General features: G+C 47.2%; 1 protein-coding gene across 1 annotated transcript in view; it reads right to left on the reverse strand.

Annotated features, from left to right (window-relative positions):
- Positions 1 to 15,348, reverse strand: part of LOC128848365 (butyrophilin subfamily 1 member A1-like) — a 75,370-nt gene extending 60,022 nt beyond the window's left edge. The window contains exons 1-3 of the mRNA XM_054048345.1: positions 15,150 to 15,348; positions 14,662 to 14,924; positions 12,532 to 12,636 (exon numbers count right to left, since the gene is read on the reverse strand). Coding sequence (XP_053904320.1) covers positions 12,532 to 12,636; positions 14,662 to 14,701 — 145 coding nt within the window. The 5' untranslated portion in view covers positions 14,702 to 14,924; positions 15,150 to 15,348. The remainder of the gene's footprint in view (positions 1 to 12,531; positions 12,637 to 14,661; positions 14,925 to 15,149) is intronic.
- Positions 15,349 to 23,467: the final 8,119 nt, after the last annotated feature.

Below are 23,467 nucleotides of genomic sequence, written 5' to 3' on the forward strand. Positions count from 1 at the left end.
GATAGCTCAGTGGTTTGAGCATTGGCCTGCTAAACCCAGGGTTGTGAGTTCAATCCTTGAGGGGGCCATTTGGGGATCTGGGGCAAAATCAGTACTTGGTCCTGCTAGTAAAGGCAGGGGGCTGGACTCAATGACCTTTCAAGGTCCCTTCCAGTTCTAGGAGATGGGATATCTCCATTAATTATTATTATTAAAGCCAATGATTTAATGGCAACAGGAGTGGTCAGTGGTGTCAGAAGGAGGAGCATGAGGCTAGCACAAGGAGGATGCGGATCACATAGAAACCATATGATCTGGCCAGGAAGGTCATTAGAGACTTTGGTGAGAGCGGTTTCAGTGTTGTGCAAGGCGGTGGGAGCCGGATTGGAGAGGATCTAGGAAGGAATTGGAGGAGAGGAACTCCAGACAGCGATTGTAGACAGAGCGTTCACTGAGCTTAGAGATGGAAGCAGAAGGGGCAGTAGGTAGAGAGGCAATTGGGGTCGGGGATAGAAAGTTTTAAGATGGGAGAGACTGAGTGTCACAGGGTGGCTAGTTCTTTAAGGGGAGTTCAGCCCAGGGCCAGTCTGTGAATATTCAGCTGATGCTGAGGCCAGGGATCAGGTGATGGTTTGAAGAGTGCAGAGAGTCACAGGCTTGGGGTAACTGCACCCCTGACTCCCTCTGTGGTTTGCTCAAGGCATGTCCCCTTAGGTCTCAGGTCTCTCCCTGGGCAGGGACCCACATCCCTCTCTCTTCATACCGGGGTTTCAGGCTTGCTGCCTCCCTGCAATTCACTGTGGGTTTCCCAGCAGGCCTGACCAAGTACCGGCATTTGTGCTTTGCTTTCTCTCCCAGGGCTATGAACACCATGTGTCAGTGGTTACCAGCAACCCAATAGCTCTTCCGAAGCAGAGAACATTGAAGGACAAAAGCCTGACAGAGAAAACTTACCATAAACCAATAAGAGGTCTGAACATTACACTTATACTGAAGGATTCTCATTAGGCACATGGGACTCTCTGATAGGTTCCAAAGTCCTTCAAACCTTCCCTAGGGGTTTGTCCTCTTGAATAACAGGTCCTATTAGTTTGTAGGCCAAGATCCCAGGCCTCTCGTCCATTTAAAACAAGGGTTTTTTTTACCAAATATCTTTGTTCTCTTTGGCTTCTGGGACTTGGTCTGAACTAGTTTGTGCAATTCTGCCTAGGGATGGCACTTCTCTGCAGCTGTTATCTGTCCTAGCAGTAATTACCCCCATGGATTGTAGCTCCTGGAGGAGATGGGGTAACCCTCCCCAATGGAGTAGATTACAATCCTGAGCCCACAGATGTACCTATAACATGTGTAGGTGCCATTTATACAGGGGATACAAAAGGAACATTCATAAAATTAATTCAATAATTCCCAAAATACCACATGTGGTTGCAATACCTGTTAGACAGAGTACACATGTGAGTGTTATAGATTGTTCCTATTATCTCTGAATAGGGCTCAAAACTTCTCACAGGCACCCCGGGTATAATGGATATTGGGGGCTTAATTCTCTGATACACAAAGGACTTTTTGTGCCACTCCGTCATGGGGCCTCCCCAACTGCTGCAGGGACGGTGAAGGGCATGCAAGAGGAAAAGATATGAAAATGGATCATCACCACTATGCAGGCAAAGTCAGAAGCCAGATAATGCAGAGGGAGAAGGATGCAGATAGAAAAGTGCAGGAAGCAGAGAACCAGCCATTATGGAATTACAGGGGTGGGGGGGGTCTCAGTGCAGAGACTCAGCATCAGGAGAGACAGAGAGAGCAGGTTAAATTAGTAGGATGGAAACCACAGCAGGAGGGAACCAAAATGCCCAAGTTGCTGTGGAGGCAGCCCCAGGGCTGGAGTGGGTCACTATCATCCCTGAGGGAACAGAACACAGAAGCTGGCTAATTTCACATCCTCATTGTAACAGGAGCTTTAGCTCTGAGCCCTGGTCAGATGTGCCTAGTGCCAGGGCCGGCTCTGGCTTTTTTGCCGCCCCAGGCAAAAAAGCCTCTGGCCGCCCCCCCCCCCCCGGGGGGGGGGCGGCCAGAGCCCCGGGAGGAGGGTAGCGAGCCCCGGCAGGGGCTCCGCTCTCCCTCCGGCAGCCGGGGGGAGGGCGCCGGGGGGGAGGGCGGCCGGAGGAGGAGAGGCCCAGTTGAGTAAGCGGCCGGGGGGAGGGCGCCGGGGGGGGAGGGCGGCCGGAGGAAGAGAGACCCAGTTGAGTAAGCGGCCGGGGGGAGGGCGCCGGGGGGGAGGGCAGCCGGAGGAGGAGAGACCCAGTTGAGTAAGCGGCCGGGTGGAGGGCGCAGGGGGGGAGGGTGGTGAGCCCCGGCGGGGGCTCTGCTCTCCCCCCGGCGGCCAGAGCGCCGGGGGCAGGGCGGCGAGAGGGCGGCGAGCCCCAGCTGGGGCTCGCCGCTCTCCCCCCGGCGGCCGGGGGGAGGGCGCCAGGGGGGAGGGCGGCGAGCCCGGCCGTGGCCCCGCTCTCCCCGGCAGCCGGAGCGCCGCGCTGCCCCCCTCCAGGTGCCGCCCCAAGCACAAGCTTGGTGGGCTGGTGCCTGGAGCCGGCCCTGCCTAGTGCAGCATGAATGATTTGTGGGTTGTTACTTCATAGCTGAAGAGTTGGAGATTCATGATTTGTTTGTGGCCAAAGAGTCTGATCTGTGACTTATACAGACTGCCAGTGCAGTGTACAGGAATAGGCAGTGTCCCTTTAAATAGTTTGTGAGCCCTGTAGTGGCACTCACTGTGTTGTGTATTTTTGAAGCTACCAGAAACCAGCCAGAGCAGTAGAATGGATGTAGTGTCAAGACCTGACAAACTGGAGTATAGATCTTAACCATGGTCAGGGGGACCCAGCTGTGCCCTGTGGTTTCTCCATGTTGCTGATTGTTGTGTAAAGAGCAAAGATACTCCAGGCGGGTTGAGCAGATGCTGTTTGTAAAACAAGGCAGTGATGCGAGATGGACGGTGATGACCAGTGTGGAAGCAGAGAAAGAACGGACAGGAAAGGGATGCAATGCATGACAGTTCGTTAGCAAGAGTCAGGCTAACTGTAACCCTAATAACGCGAGATTTGTAGAAGCGAGGATTGTGTGAGGCGAGTGGGAAAGAACTGTGTGAGAAGTTGTTGCGACCTTGTGTAGATAACGTGTAGAAAATATTGTATGTAGACTAGAGTCAAAACAAGTGAGAAAAATAAGATATCAAGATGGCCCATGTATAAACAAAATGCAGCTGTTGCTTATTATTGTCTGTAATGAAAGGTATAAAGGTTTGCTGTAATTGTTTACCTGTAGAGAGACCTGTTTAGTTCTCTCCCTCTACGCAATTGTTAGAGAAAATAAAGTATCTGACTTGCTGTACCAAAACAAAGAGTGAGAACTTTGTTATTCTCCGACAATTTGGGGGCTCGTCTGGGATGGCAACACCCGCAGAGGCACCGGCAGCTGCTATGGATCGTTCCCCTTCGAACCCCATGGCGCCACAATAGAGGTAAGAGACCTTTTGAAATCTCTATTGGGGTGTTGAAGGAGGACTGTCCGTGGGGCTGTCTGTCCTTGTTGGGCTCACGCCCTACGAACTTATTGACTGTGCAGCAAGGTCAGATCCAGAGCGGTTCTGGGGAATTGTTTTGCCGCCCCTAATAAGGTAGTTGTATGTGGTTCTGGGGACCTGTTAGTTTGGCCACCCCCATATGTATATGAGAGATGCATAGGTATGCACCGGTGCTGAGGGGTTTTAACCGCCTCAAGAGTGGTTGTTACCGCCTCATAGTGTGTTGAGTCCGGACAGAGGGGTTGTTTACCGCCTCAAGAGGGGTTGTTACCGCCTCATAGTGTAGATGCATCGTGGTACATGGAAATAGAGGCCTTGGTGTGTGTGTGTGTGTACACCAGTGTGAATTGAGAGTTACCAGAAGACGCCCAGAGTACTCTGCGAAGTCTTTTGGCTCGTGACCAGAACTACTCTAATGCAACTAGAAGATCTCTTAGAAGATCCGACCCACGGTGGGCTAACTCGGCCTGGCATCGTCCGGCGAGGAGGCTACCTGGGTCTAGGAGTGTGTGAACCCATCTTCCCTCCCCTTTTCCTCTCTGTGTGAGCCACTGACAGTCTGATCATCTCACTGGATGCAACGAGAGTAAGCGGCGCCGTCTCTCTGAGACTAGCCAGCGCTCTTTGCTGAAGGGAGGTGTAGGAGGGTCATGGCCATCCTCGTTAGCCTCTCCTGTGTGAGTACCCTGTAGGAAGAGATCCTTAGTTTATGTGCCGCTAGAGCGGACAGGGCATCCTCCTCCCTGTGTGTGTGATTGGAAAATGGGTGGGGGACAGTCTAAGCATTCCCTCTCACCCCCTAAGGGTACCCCATCTTATATCATGTACGTACATTACGGTCCGACAACCTGCAGGTATTTAGATAATTGGAATCTTTACACGCGTGCAAATCCATCTAAACGATGCCCACTAGAAGGTACCTTTGATTTAGATAAACTTGCATATCTCAGAGAAACTCTGGCTTCGCCAAAAGCCTCTGATACGCAGTGGCAGCAATTTGTCTATTGGTGGGAGGAAGCAACAAAGAGACTCTATGAGTCTCGGGTGCGGAGTCTAAAAGACTCCCAGGAAAAATAAAAAACCCAAGTACACAATTTACAACTTAAATGTAAGGCATCCGGATGTCTTCCTGCTCGAGCAATTCCTTCTGTTCCTCTTTATCCCCAATTAGTTAGGGCTGACAGTGAAGAGGAAACTGCTGAGGACATTGTAGATTTTTTCAGTAACATTCAGCAGCAGCAGCCCGTGCCTCCTCCTCCCCCTCCGCCAGCTGCTAACGAACCTCACCCAGCAGTGTCAGCTTCACCACCGTGTGTATCAGCTGCACAAATTGTTCTTTCTTCTCCTATGAGAGAACCCTCCTCTTCACAACAAAGGGATGATTCTGATCCTCCCAGTAGCTCTCCCGACTCTGGTCCTTCTGAGGAGGGTACCCGTTATTTTACTAGAAGCCTAGCACAGACACTCCAGGCTCCTTTAAGAGAACTGCCTGGGACTGAAGGACAGTTGGTCACAGTGCATGTCCCGTGGTAACCAGGAGATCTGAGAAACTTGGTAAAGGAATTTCCTAACGTTAGGGAGGAGCCAGAAAAATTTAGAGAAGAGCTCCGGACAGTGGTTCAGTGTTATAATCCATCTTGGGCAGACATTAATCAACCCTTACGGATGATTATGCCAGCCGAAGTTCGACAACGGCTTACCAGACAGGCAGATTGGCCAGGTGCCGACCCTGGAATTGAGCATGACTTAAGAGAGGCTAGGGACCGTCTCTTAAATTCTATTACAGAAGTCTGCCCTAAGAAGACAGATTGAACAAAGATTACCTACTGTAAACAGAATAAAGGAGAGTCCCCTGCTGATTATCTAGATAGACTCACTAAGGTTTTTGAACAACATTCGGGAATTGCTCAGCCAGCTGAAAATGCCCAGAGAGGCAGTAGGGGCTGCTTTCGTTCAGGGACTCTTACCAAAGATTCAGCAGCAGTTAAGAACTATCTGTATTGGCTGGCAAACTAAACCCCTTTCTGAATTGGTGACAGTCGCCAATCATTGTGCAGCTTGCATAGAGCAGAAGAAAGAGAATACTGAAACAAAACTTTTGGCCTTGCAGTTAGAAAATTATCAAAACAAGGGCCGTGGGGGAATGAAGGGAGGACGAGGACGAGGTCGTGGGCGAGGAAGAGGGAAAGGTCCCTCGTATCCTACCCAGACCGGGAACACTGCATGCCACTTTTGTGGTCAAGAGGGACACTGTAGAAATGCGTGCCCAACCCGATTATCTCAGAACCCTCCACCTCCTTTCCCAAATCCTGAAGCATCTGCTTTTACCCCACAGAATACCTCTTACTAGGACAGCCTGAGGGAATGTAACTGCATCATGAATCCTTTAATTCCTATTAATCAAGAAGGCCCCTATTAAATTGTGAAATTGCAGGACAATCTGTTACTTGTCTTGTGGATACTGGAGCTAGTAGATCTGCTCTAAGATCCTCAGAGTTTCCCTCTGTTCCTTTGTCAACTTTGTCTTGAAATGCCAACGGCATTTACAATCAACCTGTTTCGCATCCTGTCACAAAACTCCTTGCAGTTTCACTAGTGCCCCTTGCTAACAAGCATGCATTTTTGCTCAGCCCCTCCTCTCCTGTGAATCTGCTGGGAAGGGATCTTTCGTGTAAATTAGGCTGTACTATCTATTGCACACCAGATGGCGTATTCTTACAAGTTCCTGATGAGAATACTAATCTAGTGTTGGCTACACTCCACATAGCGGAGCCAGCTAAATTACCAACAACTCTTAGCCCTGACCTTGTGCATTTGTTATCACAAGTTCCCCCCCATCTCTGGTCTCAGCATGCAAATGAAGTGGGACAGATTCGGACAGCTGAACCGGTTAAGATTTTTGTTGATCCTTCTAAAGCTTTGCCAAGGGTTCCACAATACCCTCTGCATCCTGAAGCAGAGGAAGGAATAGCCCCAGTAATGGAGTCTTTATTACAGCAGGGTATTATTGTTGCCACCACCAGTTCTTGTAATACTCCTATCTTTCCTGTAAAGAAGCCAGGAAAGAACACCTATCAGTTTGTTCAAGATCTCCGTGCGATTAATGCTGTTGTTTTGCTTTCTTTTCCTGTGGTTCCAAATCCAGCTACAATTCTTTCTTGTATTCCCCCTTCAGCCACCCACTTTACTGTTGTGGACCTTTGTTCAGCTTTCTTTTCTATCCCCATTCACCCTGAGAGTCAGTATCTGTTTGCCTTTACCTATAAAGGACGCCAGTACACCTGGACCCGGTTACCCCAAGGGTATACTGAGTCCCCATCCTTGTTTTCCCAAATCCTGAAAAAGGATCTGGATGATGTGGTTTTTCCAGGTAAATCAGTGCTTATACAGTATGTGGATGATCTTTTGCTGGCATCCCTTTCTTTTGAATCTTGTAAAGCTGATACTTTGATTCTTTTGACTGCTTTAGCTGCTAAGGGTCATAAGGCATCCCAGGAAAAACTACAGCTGTGTCAGCCCAGGGTTCATTACCTTGGTCATGATATTTCCCCTGGCACTCGTCGTTTATCAGATTCTCGTATTTCAGCTATTCTAAATATGCTTAGGCCTGGTACTATTTCTCAAATGCGTACTTTTCTTGGCATGACTGGGTACTGTAGACAGTGGATTTTAGGCTATGCAACAGTGATTAAACCCTTACAGGATCTGACTAAGTCAGGTACTCCTGAGCCTCTTCCTTGGTCTCCGGAGGCTGAACGAGCTTTTGTTGCTATCAAGCAAAGCCTGTCCAGTGCACCGGTCCTGGGACTTTCTGATTATGCTAAACCATTCACTCTTTTCTGTCACGAGCGTAATGGGTATGCTTTGGCTGTATTAACGCAAAAGCACGGAGATAAACACCGTCCCATTGCTTATTACAGTACTGCCCTAGATGCTGTGGCAGCTGGATTTCCCCCTTGCCTGCGTGCTGTGGCTGCAGCGGCCCTTGCTGTTCAAGTATCCGAATCTATTGTCTTAGGATCTCCTTTGATTGTTGCTGTCCCTCACGCTGTGGCTGCACTCTTGTTAAAATCTAAGACACAGCATCTATCCACTTCTCGTCTTACAAAATATGAGCTTGTCTTGTTGTCTTCATCTCATATTACTTTGGCTCGTTGCCCCGTTCTAAATCCTGCCTCCTTGTTGCCTGGGCCAGAGGACGGAGACCCACATGACTGTGTCTCTGTGACGTCTGTTCTCTCTCGTCCAAGAGATGATTTGTTAGATGTGCCTTTGCAAAATCCTAATCTTATTTACTTTGTGGATGGTTTGTGTTTGCGAGATTCTAAGGGCAAATTGGTTGCTGCTTATGCTGTGTGCTCTGCCTATGCTGTTATTGAAAGTGCTTTCCTTCCTTCTGTGTTTTCTTCTCAAGTGGCCGAACTTGTGGCTTTAACTCGAGCTTGTATTCTAGCTCAGGATCAAGCAGTTACAATTTATACAGACTCTCGTTATGCTTTTGGAGTGATACATGATTATGGGTTGCTCTGGAAGTATAGAGGTTTTCTTACATCCACTGGTTCTCCTATTAAGAATAGTCTGTATGTCTCTGCTCTTTTAAATGCCCTTTTATTGCCAAAGCTATCGCTGTTGTTAAATGTATAGCTCACCAGACCCCTCATGATGAAGTTACCCATGGAAATACTTTGGCAGACTCTGCAGGCAAAGCAGCGGCCCTTTCTGCACCTCAGGCTGAATATACTTGTGCTTTGATTGAACAGCCTCCACTAGCCTCCCTTGAGGATCTGGCCAAGATCCAGGAGGCAGCACCAACAGCCGAGAAACGTTTTGGAGTGCTAATGGATGTATTCTACACACTGACCATCTTTGGTGTGCCCCAGATGGTCGCCTGGTTGCACCGAAGATGCTAATGCCCTATCTTGCTCGTGTATACCACGGAATGGCTCACGTGAACAAAGGGGGGATGGTTGATGCAGTTAACCGAGATTGGTGTGCATTCGGTTTCCCAGTCATTGCACATCACTACTGTCAACAATGTGTGATTTGTCAGCAGCATAACATTGGTAAAGCTGTTAAAGTTAGGCAGGCAGCTCACCCACCACCTTGGGGACCTTTTGTAAATATTCAGATTGATTTTATTCAACTGTCTAAATGTTGTAGTTATGAATATGTATTGGTTTTAGTTGATGAATTTTCAAATTGGGTTGAAGCTTTTCCTCGCAGGAAAGCAGATGCCAGGACTGTTGTGAAACTTCTGCTTAAAGATTTTGTACCACGATTTGGCATCCCTGTGAGTATCAACAGTGACCGTGGAACTCATTTTACTGGACAGATTGTAAAAGAGTTATGTGCAGCTTTGCAGATCCAGCACAACCTTCACTGCCCCAACCACCCGCAATCTGCCGGGGCAGTGGAACGCCAGAATGGAATTCTGAAAAATAAACTGGCCAAGATTTGTGCTGAAATAAACTTAAAGTGGCCAGATGCCCTTCCTCTGGCACTAATGAGTATGAGGGCCACTCCCAATCGAAAGACTGGACTCAGCCCTCATGAGATTTTGACAGGGCGCCCGATGCGATTACCAACTGCGCCCCCACTGACCCTAGCTCAGATGGACATTCATTTTAATGGATGACACAATGCTTAAGTATTGCCAGGCACTAATGAAATGTGTTAAGTCTTTTTATACACAGGTGAAAGAAGCACTACCCAAGGATCCTGTGCAACCCTGCCACTCGCTGGAACCAGGAGACTGGGTCTACATAAAGGTCCATCAGCGAAAGACTGCCCTGGCTCCACGCTGGAAGGGCCCTTTCCAAGTCCTGTTAACCACCAACACTGCTGTGAAGTGCCAAGGACTACCTGCCTGGACCCATGCTTCTCACTGCAAAAAGACCCCTCCACCTGGAGAGGATTCTCCAGCTGATGATCAGCCTATTTCTCCTGCTAGCTCTGCTGTGCCTTCTGGACAGCAGGGAAGGAGGACAAGGTGAAGTGCTAGTAACCTCTCCCTTGTCCACTGACAGATCTACGATGCCTTTGAATTTTTCTAAAGGAATCACACCAGTACAGGGTGAAGTGCTAGTAACCTCTCCCCTGTACTATGTTGAATCACAACTGCTTTTGGAGAAGAAAAGAAGAAACACTCGCTCTGCTGAAGCCACCAAAGTCCAGGGATTCCTGACGACAAGAGACATTAAGAACTGGCCCTGGTGGAAGAGACGGAGCATTGTTGATTGGCAAGGAGGGAATTGTGGGGATCGTGCTTGGGAATGCGGGGTCGAGGGGTGGTTTGGATTTCTTCCAGGGGCAGGGCTTTGTGCTTATGGACAGGTACCTTCAGGATGCACTGCCCTCCCTAATTGGCTTTCAGATGATGAATATCAAAAACGCCTTGCCACCACGAAGATTACGCCCACTAGTCCCTTAACCCTTGCCACCACCACTGTAACTTACCCAGATACAAACAATACTGTATATTCCAACGAAACCCATTGGCCAAGGCCTTCACATCTTAGTGATTTACTGAAATTTTGTTCAGAGAAATTATTCTTTAAAGTTCAGGATAATGTATATGAGCGAACAATTGAATGGAAAACAAATGGATCAGTGGAGATAGAAATACATGATATCACTACCAGCGAACCCCAAGAATTAATAATTGCAATTGACGGGTTCTATAGTGAAGTAGATATGATAGCTGTTCCTGGAATTTGTACTGTATTAAATGAGAGAGGCCCTTATTGTTATTTGGTCACCCAATTAGTGAATAATCAAACAAATACCCAAAGAGTTTGTTCTGCCACTGGAAATTTTACCTGCATAGAAATTATTCCAGTGACTAATAATGTGACCTGTACCTTATTGCAATACACCCCCTCTTATGCCATTAATATTAATGCCTCCCGGAAGTACATAAAGGTGTTCAACCAACAGATGTGGTATAGTACTACACCAAAGAGGGATGTATTAGGTTATCGATGGACTGTGATTAACACTACATTAGGGACTGTTAAATTTTCATTACCCGTATCCAGTTTCCAGATCACCTCTACATAACCAAATTGTTCAAGGGGGGCTGCCATTAGATTAGCACAACAGAGGGCTTGGGTTATTTCTTCTTGAAAGAAGAGAGACTTGACCGGATCCCTATGGGATGGGGCCAATAGTGCAGCAGAAGTTTGGAATATTTTTAAGAACCAAGAACATGATGAGAGATTGGGCCAACTAGAGAAGGCCATTGGCCTTGTTTCTGGGGCACAACTAGCCCAGGTACAGGCTGGAGTTGGTGAGTTACATGTTATTTCCGCTCTTAGTTCTATGACCCAGAAGTTGCTGACAGAGATGGTATTGAATATCACTGAGGCTGGGAAGGCATTGCAGTGGGATCTAGCATGTTCAGAAATTCAGGATTTCCTGAATGACCAGCTAATGGCCATTCAGAATGATCTTGAGCATCAGGCTTGGCCCACTGCCCTTACAGACACATCAGGAGTACTATCTGATCTGTGGCCATGGAGACATACTTGGAGATTTTCTGGGTGGAAGTGCGGACGTTCTCAGTGCTCCTTCCAAGCATATGGACCGGTTAGGGGGGTGTGGGCTCCCACATACCGAATCCTGCCGGGTCCATGGGGAGGATGCATGTGGGATTGGGTAATTCACCGAGACATCTGGGAAATTAGACCACCTGGTATGCCCAATCGATTTTTAGTCAGTGCTCCTGGGATTACACCTGACATTTGGATGGGGTTAGGGAGTCAGTGGACATTTTGGCCGTTAGAACCCCCACAGCTTCAGTGTATCCATAAACTGAAGCCAGGAGAAGTTGTCACTGTTCATGACTACGTTTGCTGGGAGGATAGGGGGACAAGGAACTACCCTGACAGGACACTTACTTTTTCAAGCTAATGATAACTGTGTGTATGTTAATGCCACCACATTGCAAGACATACATTTTAATCTCACTACCACTGCAGGCAATCATATTATCTATTGGCCTGCAGATAGAGTTTTGCAAGTAGCCCTTAGGTTCCAGATACCCTTTAATTGGACTAGTTTAGTACCTGATAGATTTCAGAATTTGTTTTCACTGTTACCAGAGGTTCAGAAAATCTCTGAAGTACAAGGGGAAATTCACATGCTTCAAAATATATATCAAGTTGAAAAGTATGCCTTTCAGACAGCTTATAGAGTATCCACCTTATGTACTAAGTATGATGTATTGTGTTTTATGACTAAGATTGTACAACAACCCCATCATATTATCGCTATGGGAATGTTATTGCTTGTGTTGTTGTTAGCTAGTGTAGGAGTATGTTGTTGTTGTTGTAAAGGATGTAATAATAGTAATACCTTTCATGTCCATGCTCATCATGCATTGTCATTACATCCAATCAAAACCCCTAAGGTTGAAGCATCTGATGTAGAATCTGAATTCCAAGACTTAATGCAAATAGAGATTTGAGAAGGTTTTGTTGTACTAGTAGTACAAAAGGCGGGGGGGGGGGGAGTTGTGGAAGCAGAGAAAGAACTGACAGGAAGGGAATGCAATGCATGACAGTTCGTTAGCAAGAGTCAGGCTAACTGTAACCCTAATAACGCGAGATTTGTAGAAGCGAGGATTGTGTGAGGCGAGTGGGAAAGAACTGTGTGAGAAGTTGTTGCGACCTTGTGTAGATAATGTGTAGAAAATATTGTATGTAGACTAGAGTCAAAACAAGTGAGAAAAATAAGATATCAAGATGGCCTATGTATAAACAAAATGCAGCTGTTGCTTATTATTGTCTGTAATGAAAGGTATAAAGGTTTGCTGTAATTGTTTACCTGTAGAGAGACCTGTTTAGCTCTCTCCCTCTACGCAATTGTTAGAGAAAATAAAGTATCTGATTTGCTGTACCCAAACAAAGAGTGAGAACTCTGTTATTCTCTGACACCAGCAGCAAACCCAGTGAGGGGGCTGGAGCTCCTACCTGACACCAGCCTGTGAACCTGTAGAGTGAGGCAGAAAGTGATGTAGCTGGTCAGAGTGGAGCCATGGGAGAATGAGAGAATCTTCTCCATCATCATAGCTTGATCTGGGGAACAGGAGAAATAACAAACCAGATGGTGAGTGATTGTGGGGATATCCTATCTCCTAGAACTGGAAGGGACCTTGAAAGGTCATTGAGTCCAGCCCCCTGCCTTCACTAGCAGGACCAAGCACTGATTTTTGTCCCAGCTCCCTAAGTGGCCCCCTCAAGGATTGAACTCACAACCCTGGGTTTTAGCAGGCCAATGCTCAAACCACTGAGCTATCCCTCCCCCCGTCAATGTGATGCATTGAAAGTGACACAGGGCAGTGGGGAGGTGGTAACAAGCCTCACTGTTGCCTGCCATATACCAGAATGGAAAGGATTTCCCCCACAGTCCTCGTCTGCTGTGGCTCTGAGCAGGGTTAGATGTTGCTGTGATTAAAACCCAGAACTGCCAGAAGCCAGTCCATACCATGGCTGAGACCTATGGAGCTCTCTGCTCTATTTAGATTGTGTAAGCACCTGGGGAGCAGTGTGGAAAATAGGCACTACAGGAAGTACTGCCTACGAGACCCAGAGTGACAGTACCCTGTGGGCCTCTGATTGGCCAAGTGCCCCTACTTAACCGCAGGGCTTGCCCCAGGAAGATGTCTGGGCAACCACCCAGACCTTTGCCTACTATGATGCTGGACTTTGCCTTGTCTCCCGATCTCTGACCCTGAATCCAGCCTCTTGATTCTAACCTGGTACTACCTCTAGTATCTGACTCTGACCCTGACTCTTGTTTACGGACCCTGGCCTTGTGATTCCTCTAACTGTGGCCCAATGACTCCCGTCCCAGGTGGGCAGACCTCAGCCCAGCTGTGACCACTAGGCAAGACTGCCTGTGCCCTGGTCCCTTAAACCTGGGCAGAGGGGATCTCTCACTATTGGTGTGTCCAGCTCCCAGCACAGTGGGGCCCCATCTTGGCTGGGGCATTTAGATGCTATCATGAGACATATTAGGGAAAACAAGCCAGTGCAGGCAAAGCCTTTGAATGGGGTATGAATGGCCACTGATCGCTGTGGGGGAAAGTGGCCCCACCTCCCAGCCACACTTGTCCTAGGTGAGGGGTCTCTGGGGATCTCCCTATGAGCAGATCAGTCCCTGACCTCAGTGATTTTTTGTGTCAGTGACCCACCCTCATTGCCTCCAGCACTGGTGTAAATGTCAAAGAAATTCTGAATATAGTCACCACATCTCTGTGCCCCCTGGGATCTGCACCATTTAAACCACTCTCAGGTTACGTCTACACCGCCACTGGGAGTGAGCTTCCCAGTGCTGGTAGACAGTCGTGCTAGCTCTCCTTGAGCTAGGATACTAAAAATAGCAGAGTAATGGGGTAGCCCAGGTGGCAGGTCAGGCTTCCTGCCTGAGATCAAACCTGTCTGGACTCCTGGGGTATGTATCCCCAGATAGCTAGCTTGAGCCGCCACTGTACTACCCCGGCTACACTGTAAGTTTTAGCAAACTAACTTGAGCACAGCAAGGATGTGTCTATATACCCACACTGGGAAGCTCAGTCCCAGCTGCAGTGTAGACGTACCCTTAGAGACAAAGAGCTTTAGATAAATGTTAGTCACTCATGGCTCATGCTCCACCCAGTTGTGCAGCCCCTGTCAGGCTGTGCAGTGGTGTCAAGTCCTCCCAGGAACCAGGCTGTGCCTGTAACTTCCCCTAGACTGGGATGGTCACCATGTTACCCACAGAGAGGCCAGCATTGGCCAGGAAGGGAGCCTGACCAGGGCTCCAGGGCACAGACTCACGGCCTCCCCGTGTGATTCCCACTGACAGAGATCTGGGAGGAGGTGATGCACCCCCTGCCCTGGCAGAAACCTGTAGGATGGGTGGGTGTGGTAACAGCACCTGCCCTCCCTCGGGGCAATGGCCCTGCAGGCTTGGGTGGGGATGGGAGGGATTCACTGAATCTGGACCAAGGTTTTTCTCTTCTTGTCTTTCAACAGCGCACTCTGGAACGTCAGTTTAGTGACAATAACAAAGGGGAGAAGGAGGAAGAGAAACACAAATACACAAACACACACACACACCTCTGTCACAAAGGGAGCCCAGCTCTGTGCCAGCCACCATCCCAGTCTGTGTTCAGATGCAGAGAAATCTCTGAATTTGCAGGGACATTCCCACAGCCAGGTTTACTTTCAGAGTCAGGAGGTGCTGGTTTCTCCCTGAGAATCCTCTCAGTGAGGCCCATTGGTGATAACAGCCCATCTGAAGGGACCTCAGCGCTGTGTGTCCGGAAATCTCAGCCCGAGCTGTGCAGCTGGGGAGCCAGAGCCCGGAGCTCTCCTCCCTGCTGAATCCCAGAAAGAAGCTTTGAATCAGAAAGTCTAGAAGGTTAGTGAAAAATTAGCGCACACAAGGAAAACCCGAAACATTTTACTTCAAACATTCTATGTTTCCTTTTATCGCTAACACCAAACACAGCCCCCCCAAGCCCGGCACCCCCCAAGCCTGGCACCCCAGGCAGTCGCCCAGATTACGTGCCCCTAAATCCGGCTCTGGTCCCCACGTCACTTACTGAGGCTGCAGCACCAATTCCACACACAGGGTCATGAAGCGGGAGGGTTTGAGACCCAACTCTTCATTGTCATTTTTGTTACATTTGTAGCTGAATTGACTGGGCCAAGCTCCCTCCCGGCCTGGGCCTTCCACTCACTTCAAAACTGAAAGTACAAAAGTAGCAGGAAGTTAAGCTAACGGTCTGTGTCCCTGGCTGTTTGGGGCAGAGCAAATTCTTCTTAAAGAAACAGCCCCACCCACAGTTTGCCGGGTGTGCCAGTGTAGGGGTGTCAATGCCCCCTCCCCCAGTTGCTATTCCTGATCTCCAGGGATCGCTGTGTTATCAGTAATTCAGATAAAACATGGTCAATATTTCTAGCCTCAGCTACAAATGTTACATGTGTCATAGAAATTTCTGTCCGTTCCAGCTGAGGAATAAGGAGAGATGGACACAGCTAGCCAAGCAAGGAGCCCTGGGAGGGGCAATCTGTTTATTTCAATTGCAATTGGGTTCGAGCTCATAAGTCAGCAAGAAGAAAGAAAACACTTACACCAAAGCATTATATGCAGTTGCTTATGATAATTTATCGCTCTATGATTGGCCAAAATTTGCCATCATTACCATACATAATTAGCAAGCTACATGTTTCTGCCCCTCTTATGACCCCTTATTGTTTATTTATTTGCCCCCTCCTCCTTGCTTGTTTTGCAAACTAAGCAATTAGCTATCTGCAGGACACAGGCACAGAAAGGTCAATTGTTTGCAGGTTTGGAGTTTGGCTACATTTCCTCTTGAAGGAACTTCCTGACTACCTATAGCTGACCCTGCATTTTGTTCTTCTTCTTTCTCCCATGTGTACATGACAAATTTGCCCCCTGGCAGTTAAGTAGAATAATTTTATATCACATGCATACAGGTTGGATAAACACAGTCAATAGGTCTTAAGTTTTGCAGTGATACCCGACATCAGCCATCTTGCATAAAGTATATATTAGCTATGTCATATCCATATCATAAGCATATTTTCATAAAGAATGTAGAGGATAATGTCACACCCCACATGTATGTTTGCTGATCTGCAAATAGTAAAGGAGCCTGCACCTTTGGGTGCAAACGCTCATAACAATAGCGCAGAGCCATACAACCTCCATGAGTCTGTGTGAGATGGCAGACAGTGAGGAGGGCCAGGCAGGTTTGTGGATTTAGAAAAAAAGGTGTAAACATTATGTATACGTTTATGTATGGGATACATATAAAATTAGTGGATGGTTAACAATGCATTATAAGAAGTTGGATCCCATGACCACAATCACCCCTGTCTGACCTGTTTGGTACCCAGCATACACTGCCAAACCAAAGCTTCCCAAAATACAGTGGGATACCTATTCATGGTGCACCTCACTCTGAATCTAGACAAGTGCTTCTGGTGAGTACCCTGACTGCTGAGACAAGGAATCCAGGAGGCATGCACACAAGTGACATAGTAACCGTGGTGACTCTATGGTGACATAACTTGAGTTAATCCACACTTAAAGTGTAGATATGGCCTTAGGTCTATGAAATATTTGGGAGAGGTAACAGGAACAGTATGAGGGTAGACTAAGATTCATTCAGGTGTTTAGGCTCAAGGTATTGGAACTGGCCTTACTGCACCCTGCAGGCTCAGGAACAAAGAGGCACATAAAAAAAAGAGATAATTTATTTATTAAAATTTCTTGACTTGAGGGTGTATAACTCATGATTTTAGAATTCTTGTGGTTGTAAAGGTATCTTGTGGTTGTAGATGTGTGTTCATTATATTTTGAAAGGCAAAACTATGAATGGGTTGAAAAAAGAATTAGATCAGTCCGTCAGGATAAGTACATTGGCTATTAGCCAAGATAATCAGGGATGCAGGCCCATGCTCTGCATGTCCCTAAACTGTCCTTTGACTGCCTGATGCTGGGAGTGGACAATGGGATGGTTCACCGAGTCATTGCCTGGTCCGATCATTCCCTTAGAAGCACCTGGCATTGGCCACTGTCACAAGACAGGATACTAGATTAGGCGGACTATTGATCTGACCCACGATGGCAGTTCTAATTTTCTGCAAAAATTACAATAGAGTTTTTTCCAGGGACAAAGACATTATAGAAGATAGTATAGTGCCTTTATTGAATATTTCAGAATCAAGTTCTACACAATGGAATGCGGAAAAACACTAAGGGCTAGACTGAGAGGCAAAATAACAGTTGCAAAAATGCAATCCCCATTGGTGGATTGACTCAAAACAAAGTTTTAACACTCGGCCAGAAAATCAGTCAGCTCTAAAATGAGAAGAAAAAATTAAATTTAAAAATTCAGGGAATTCAGGGAATCCCAGCAGCAGATACGATAACTTGGGAAACTGCTCGGAGACTCTATGCAATCAGATACAGTGATAAGGGATTCTTTATTTCTGAGGGGATATGTGTAAAATGTTTCACTGAATTAAGTCTCAGGGATTATCTACACTGGCAAGTTAAAGTGCTCTCACTTGCTGGCTCAGGGATGTGAAAAATCACCCCCCTCCCCACTGAGCGCAGCAAGTTTGAGCGTTTTAAAGTGCTAGCATGAACAGGTTCGGCTCCCAGTGCTTGGAGCTAATCCCCTTGTCATAACTATAAAGGGAATGGTAACAGCTGTCCTGTGTACAGTACTATAAAATCCCTCCTGGCCAGAGACTCCAAAATCCTTTTCCCTATAAAGGGTTAAGAAGCTCAGGTAACCTGGCTGGCATCTGACCCAAAGGACCAATAAGGGGACAAGATACTTTCAAATCTTGTGGGGGGAAGGTTGTTGTTTGTGTTCTTTGTTTGGGAGTGTGTTCGTTCTCGGGACTGAGAGGGACCAGACATCAATCCAGGTTCTCCACATCTTTCTAAACAAGTCTCTCCTATTTCAAACTTGTAAGTAAATAGCCAGGCAAGGCATGTTAGTTTTCCTTTGTTTTCTCAACTTGTAAATGTACCTTTTACTAGAGTGTTTATCTTTGTTTGCTGTACTTTGAACCTAAGACTAGAGGGGAGTCCTCTGAGCTCTTTAAGATTGATTACCCTGTAAGGTTAATTTCCATACTGATTTTACAGAGATGATTTTTACCTTTTTCTTTAATTAAAAGCCTTCTTTTTAAGAACCTGATTGATTTTTCCTTGTTTAAGATCCAAGGGGTTTGGATCTTGATTCACCAGGAGTTGGTGGGAGGAAGGAGGGGAATAGTTAATTTCTCCTTGTTTTAGATCCAAGGGGGTTGGATCTGTATTCACCAGGAGTTGGTGGGAGGAAGGAGGGGGGATGGTTAATTTCTCCTTGTTTTAAGATCCAAGGGGTTTGGATCTGTATTCACCAGGGAATTGGTGAAGGTCTCTCAAGGCTACCCAGAGAAGGAAATTAGCCTTGGGATGGTGGCAGCCGAACCAGAGCTAAGCTGGTAGTTAAGCTTAGAAGTTTTCATGCAGGCCCCTACATTTGTACCCTAAAGTTCAAAGTGGGGATACAGCCTTGACATGGTTGCATAGCGGTGGGATCATTTTAAACCCAAAAGCCAGTGAGATTTTTTTTTCCTTCTACCTGCTTGAAAGCAGAGCTGGAGATAGATGAATATCTTCTCTCTCCTTGCCTGAAGGCAGAGGTGTTAAGTTTTTTTTAACAAGGTCTCTTTGTTAAGAGAAGTGTTCAAATGAGCAAACTTGATTGGTAAAAGGAATTTACAAGCTGAATTGGTTTTTTTTCTTTTTACATCCTCGGGAGTAGCTAGTTAGAAAGTCTCTGTTAACTCAGCAGCAGCCAGAGCTGAGAGCTTCCCAGTTTCAGTCAACTGCAGAGGGGGTGACCCAGCACAAGAAAACAGGAAAATGACTACAAAAGAAGAAAAAGCCAAAGAGGAGGCCCACAAGAGAGCTATGGAGCTGAAAGAAAAAGAGATAGAGCTGAGAGACAGAGAAGAGAAAGCCAAAGAGGGGACCCACAAGAGAGAAATGGAGCTAAAAGAAAGAGAAGAAAAAGCCAAAAAGGAGGCCCATGAAAGAGAGATGGAGCTGGAAAAAGCCAAAGAGGAGGCTCACAAGAGAACTATGGAGCTGAAAGAAAAAGAGATGGAGGAGAGAGAAAAAGAAAGGAAGCATGAACTGGAAGTAGCAAAGGCTAAGCAGGATGCACCAGCCAATGCTAACAACCCCCCTCCAGGTACCACTTCCCATCCCAGAAAATTCCCCACCTACAAGGCAGGCGATGATACTGAGGCCTTCTTAGAAAATTTTGAAAGGGCCTGCCTTGGATACAGCATCGCTGCAGACCAGTACATGGTAGAGCTGAGGCCGCAGCTCAGTGGACCCTTAGCAGAGGTGGCGGCTGAAATGCCTAAGGAACACATGAACAGTTATGAACTTTTTAAAAACAAGGCCAGACTCAGAATGGGGCTAACACCCGAGCATGCCTGTCGGCGGTTCAGAGCCCTAAAGTGGAAACCCGATGTGTCATTTACCCGTCATGCCTACCACATTGACAAAAATTGTGATGCCTGGGTATCAGGAGCAAATGTTAAATCTCTGGAAGATCTGCTTTCCCTAGTAAAAATGGAGCAGTTTTTAGAGGGTGTTCCTGAGGAAATAGAAAGGTACATCCTAGATAGGAAGCCCAAAACTGTAACTGAGGCGGGGGAGATTGGAGCCCAATGGGTGGAGGTGGCAGAAAAGAAAAAAACTAGTAGCAGTTGGAGCGAATATCAGAAGGGGCAAGCCGAAACAAAACCTTACCACCGGGGACAACCCAAGGCCCCACCCACATCCCAAGGGAAACCCCAGACGCCTTCTCACCCCACCACACCAGTCTCCACCAACCAACATTGTCCCGGTGATACCTTAGCAGGGCGATGTTTTAAATGTAATAAACTGGGACATATAAAGGCTCACTGCCCCAAGAACCCCAACCGATTACAGTTCATTACACCTGTGGAAGCAGAGAAAGAACTGACAGGAAGGGGATGCAATACATGACAGTTCATTAGCAAGAGTCAGGCTAACTGTAACCCTGATAACGCGAGATTTGTAGAAGCGAGGATTGTGTGAGGCGGGTGAAAAAGAACTGTGTAAGAAGTCATTATGACCTGGTATAGATAAGGTGTAGAAGACCTTGTGTAGATAAGGTATAGAAAATATTGTATGTTGGCAAGAGTCAAAACAAGTGAGGAAATGAGATATCAAGATGGCCTATGTATAAACAAAATGCAACTGTTGCTCATTATTGTCTGTAACAAAAGGTATAAATGCTTGCTGTAATTGTTTACCTGTTGAGAGACCTGCTTAACTCTCTCCCTCTGTGCAATTGTGAGAGTTAATAAAGCATCTGACTTGCTATACCTAAACAAATAGTGAGAACTCTGTTTTTCTCCAACAATTTGGGGGCTCGTCCGGGATGGCAACGCCCGCAGAGGCACCGGCAGCTGCTATGGATCGTTCCCCTTTGAACCCCATGGCGCCACAATAGAGGTAGGAGACCTTTTGAAATCTCTATTGGGGTGTCGGAGGAGGACTGTCCGTGGGGCCGTCTGTCCCTGTTGGGCTCACGCCATCCGAACTTATTGACTGTGCAGCAAGGTCAGATGCTGAGCGGCTTAGGGGAATTGTTGCCGCCCCCTGTATGCATATGCTAGGTGCATAGGGTTTGCACCTGTGTTGAGGGGTTGTTACCGCCTCAGGAGGGGTTTTTACCGCCTCGAGTGATGCATCGAGGTACTTGGGAATAGTACCTGGAGGTACTTGGGAATAGTACCTGGAATAAGGCCTTGGTCTTGGTGTGTGTGTGTGTGTGTGTGTGTGTGTGTGTATACACCAGTGTGAATTGAGTGTTACCGGAAGACGCCCAGAGTACTCTGCGAAGTCTTTTGGCTCGTGACCAGAACTACTCTAACGCAGGCCCAGTAACTAGAGGATCTTTTAGGAGATCCGACCCACGGTGGGCTAACTCGGCCTGGCATCGTCCGGCGAGGAGGCTACCTGGGTCTAGGAGTGTGTGCACCCATCTTCCCTCCCCTTTTCCTCTCCGTGTGAGCCACTGACAGTCTGATCATCTCACTGGATGCAACAGAGTAAGCGGCGCCATCTCTCTGAGACTAGCCGACGCTCTTTGCTGAAGGGAGGTGTAGGAGGGTCGTGGCCATCCTCGTTAGTCTCTCCTGTGTGAATACCCTGTAGGGAGAGATCCTTAGTTTATGTGCCGCTAGCGCGGACAGGGCATCCTCCTCCCTGTGTGTGTGATTGGAAAATGGGTGGGGGACAGTCTAAGGATTCCCTCTCACCCACTAAGGGTACCCCAGCTTATTTCATGTACGTACATTATGGTACTAAAACCTGCAGGTATTTAGAGAATTGAAATCATTACACGCGTGAAAATTCATCTAAACAATGCCCAGTAGAAGGTACCTTCAATCTAGATAAGATCATACATCTCAGAGGAGCTTTTAATCACCAAAAAGCCTCTGACACACAATGGGAGCAATTTGTCTATTGAGGAAAGGAACGGGTTAATTTGAAATTCAGCTTGTTCCAGAGATAAAGAGAAAGTTAATCTGCGTTCAAGGTCAAGAATCAATGAGACCAGGCTAAGTACAAAGAAAAACTGCTTTCGGCCCCAGCTGACTGTGAAAAAATATAGACATAGTCAAACCAAAGGCAATACAAGTTACAGTGCTGAGATTACATTTGCAAAGCTTAACTGTCCAGTGAGATCCAACAGTCTGCCTTTGCGACCCTGGAGCTGGCGTGGTTTGGGGAAGCTGAAGAAGCCACAGGCAGCCGGCCTGGACTGGAATCACTGAAAAGACGCCCCAGGAGACCTCAGGGTGTAAAAGAACTGCCCTCCCAAGAGAGGAAGCAAGTTGGAGATTGCACAGCACCTTCTCTGAACGTTATACACAGACATGGCCAGTCTGGATGTACGTGTGTGAGTATGAAAGTGTGCCTACTCTCAGCCGCAGTAAGTCTGAGAACCGGAGAGGGATTTAGCATTCCTCTTTCCACCCCGGCTGACCGGGAAGGGTGTCAGGTGGATCTACCCCAGTCGTAGCAGGACTGTGCAATAGAGAAGTTGGAGAAAAGGGAAGAGTTGTGTACTTGATAACTAGAATTGAGCAATTAAGAGCATAGATCATGAACCAGGCAGCAACTCAAACCTACGCCCAGGGCAAGTTGCAAGCCTTGAGACAGGACTTCCAGGCAGAAAAGGAAGCACTGGCTAAGCAAGTACCGGTCCTTCAGGGACTTGTCAGAATTTAACCATTTGTGTTTGCATATGCTGTAAGAGCAGTGTGTTTGCCACAAGAGAAAATTGAATAGTTAAATGCCAATGGGCCATGCGTTTTGCCCAGGTGGCAAGCCTCACGAGGGAGGACTCGGGTAGCCTTGTGAGTAAGAATGTTTAAGAGAAGAGACCAGGAAGGGTGGGGGCTAGTTGAGAAGCCCACCCTCCTAGCTAAATTGGTAGTGAAAAAGCTGGTGCCCATGGAAGGGACGGTTCAGCGAGAAAAGCAGGATCGGGCCCAAGCGGGCAGGCAATAGATAGAGAGATTGGAGAACAGGTTGGAAACTTTGAGGGCATAGTGGAAGGAAAGGAGTAAGTAATTATAAGCATGGGGATTTCAAATCCCCAGGATAATAATTGAAATGGTAAAATGTGTGTAAGACAGAGTCTTTGTACCAAGGTGCAAGGCTCTCCTTCCTTCTGCTGAATAAAGCAACTCTTCCTTATCCCTGTCTGGCTGTTATTGGCTCTCAGCTAGGTGGACCCGATATTTTGGTGACAGTTACTGGCGACTCCGGTTAATGAATTTCTGTCTTATACATTTAGGTGTTAGGTGTGTGGACGGAACTGAGCCTCTCATTCGTAATTCCTCAGAGTGGAAGCCATCGCGTGCAATGAAGCTCTGAGGTTGAATTGGGATCCTTCTGTTCCGTCCCCTGTAGCGGTCAGTATTAGTAGAAATTCCTGTAATAGGATCCTATTAGGCCATAATTCCCTCTGTTCTCTGTGTAATTCTCTGTTAGAGTGTCAGTAGGCAGATGGGTGGGTCTCTGGTAAAACCCTCTAAGGATAGCCCTTTGAATTATATGTTAAGTAAATGGCTTTTACCCAGTGTTCAGGAAAGAATAAAGATTTGAATTTGTTTTTGGGTAACAAAATAGCAGACAAAGATCTGGAAAAAAGAGAGAGAAGGACAGTGCCCCTGGCTCTGTGTGGTCGAACTGTCACTTTACTAGGGGTGCATGGAGATTTTGTAAGCACAAAAGAAACAGTTACACCTTGTGTAGAAATTGATGTGGCTA

The sequence above is a fragment of the Malaclemys terrapin genome, chromosome 13, assembly GCF_027887155.1.
Source record: "Malaclemys terrapin pileata isolate rMalTer1 chromosome 13, rMalTer1.hap1, whole genome shotgun sequence".
Lineage (NCBI taxonomy): Eukaryota > Metazoa > Chordata > Testudines > Emydidae > Malaclemys > Malaclemys terrapin.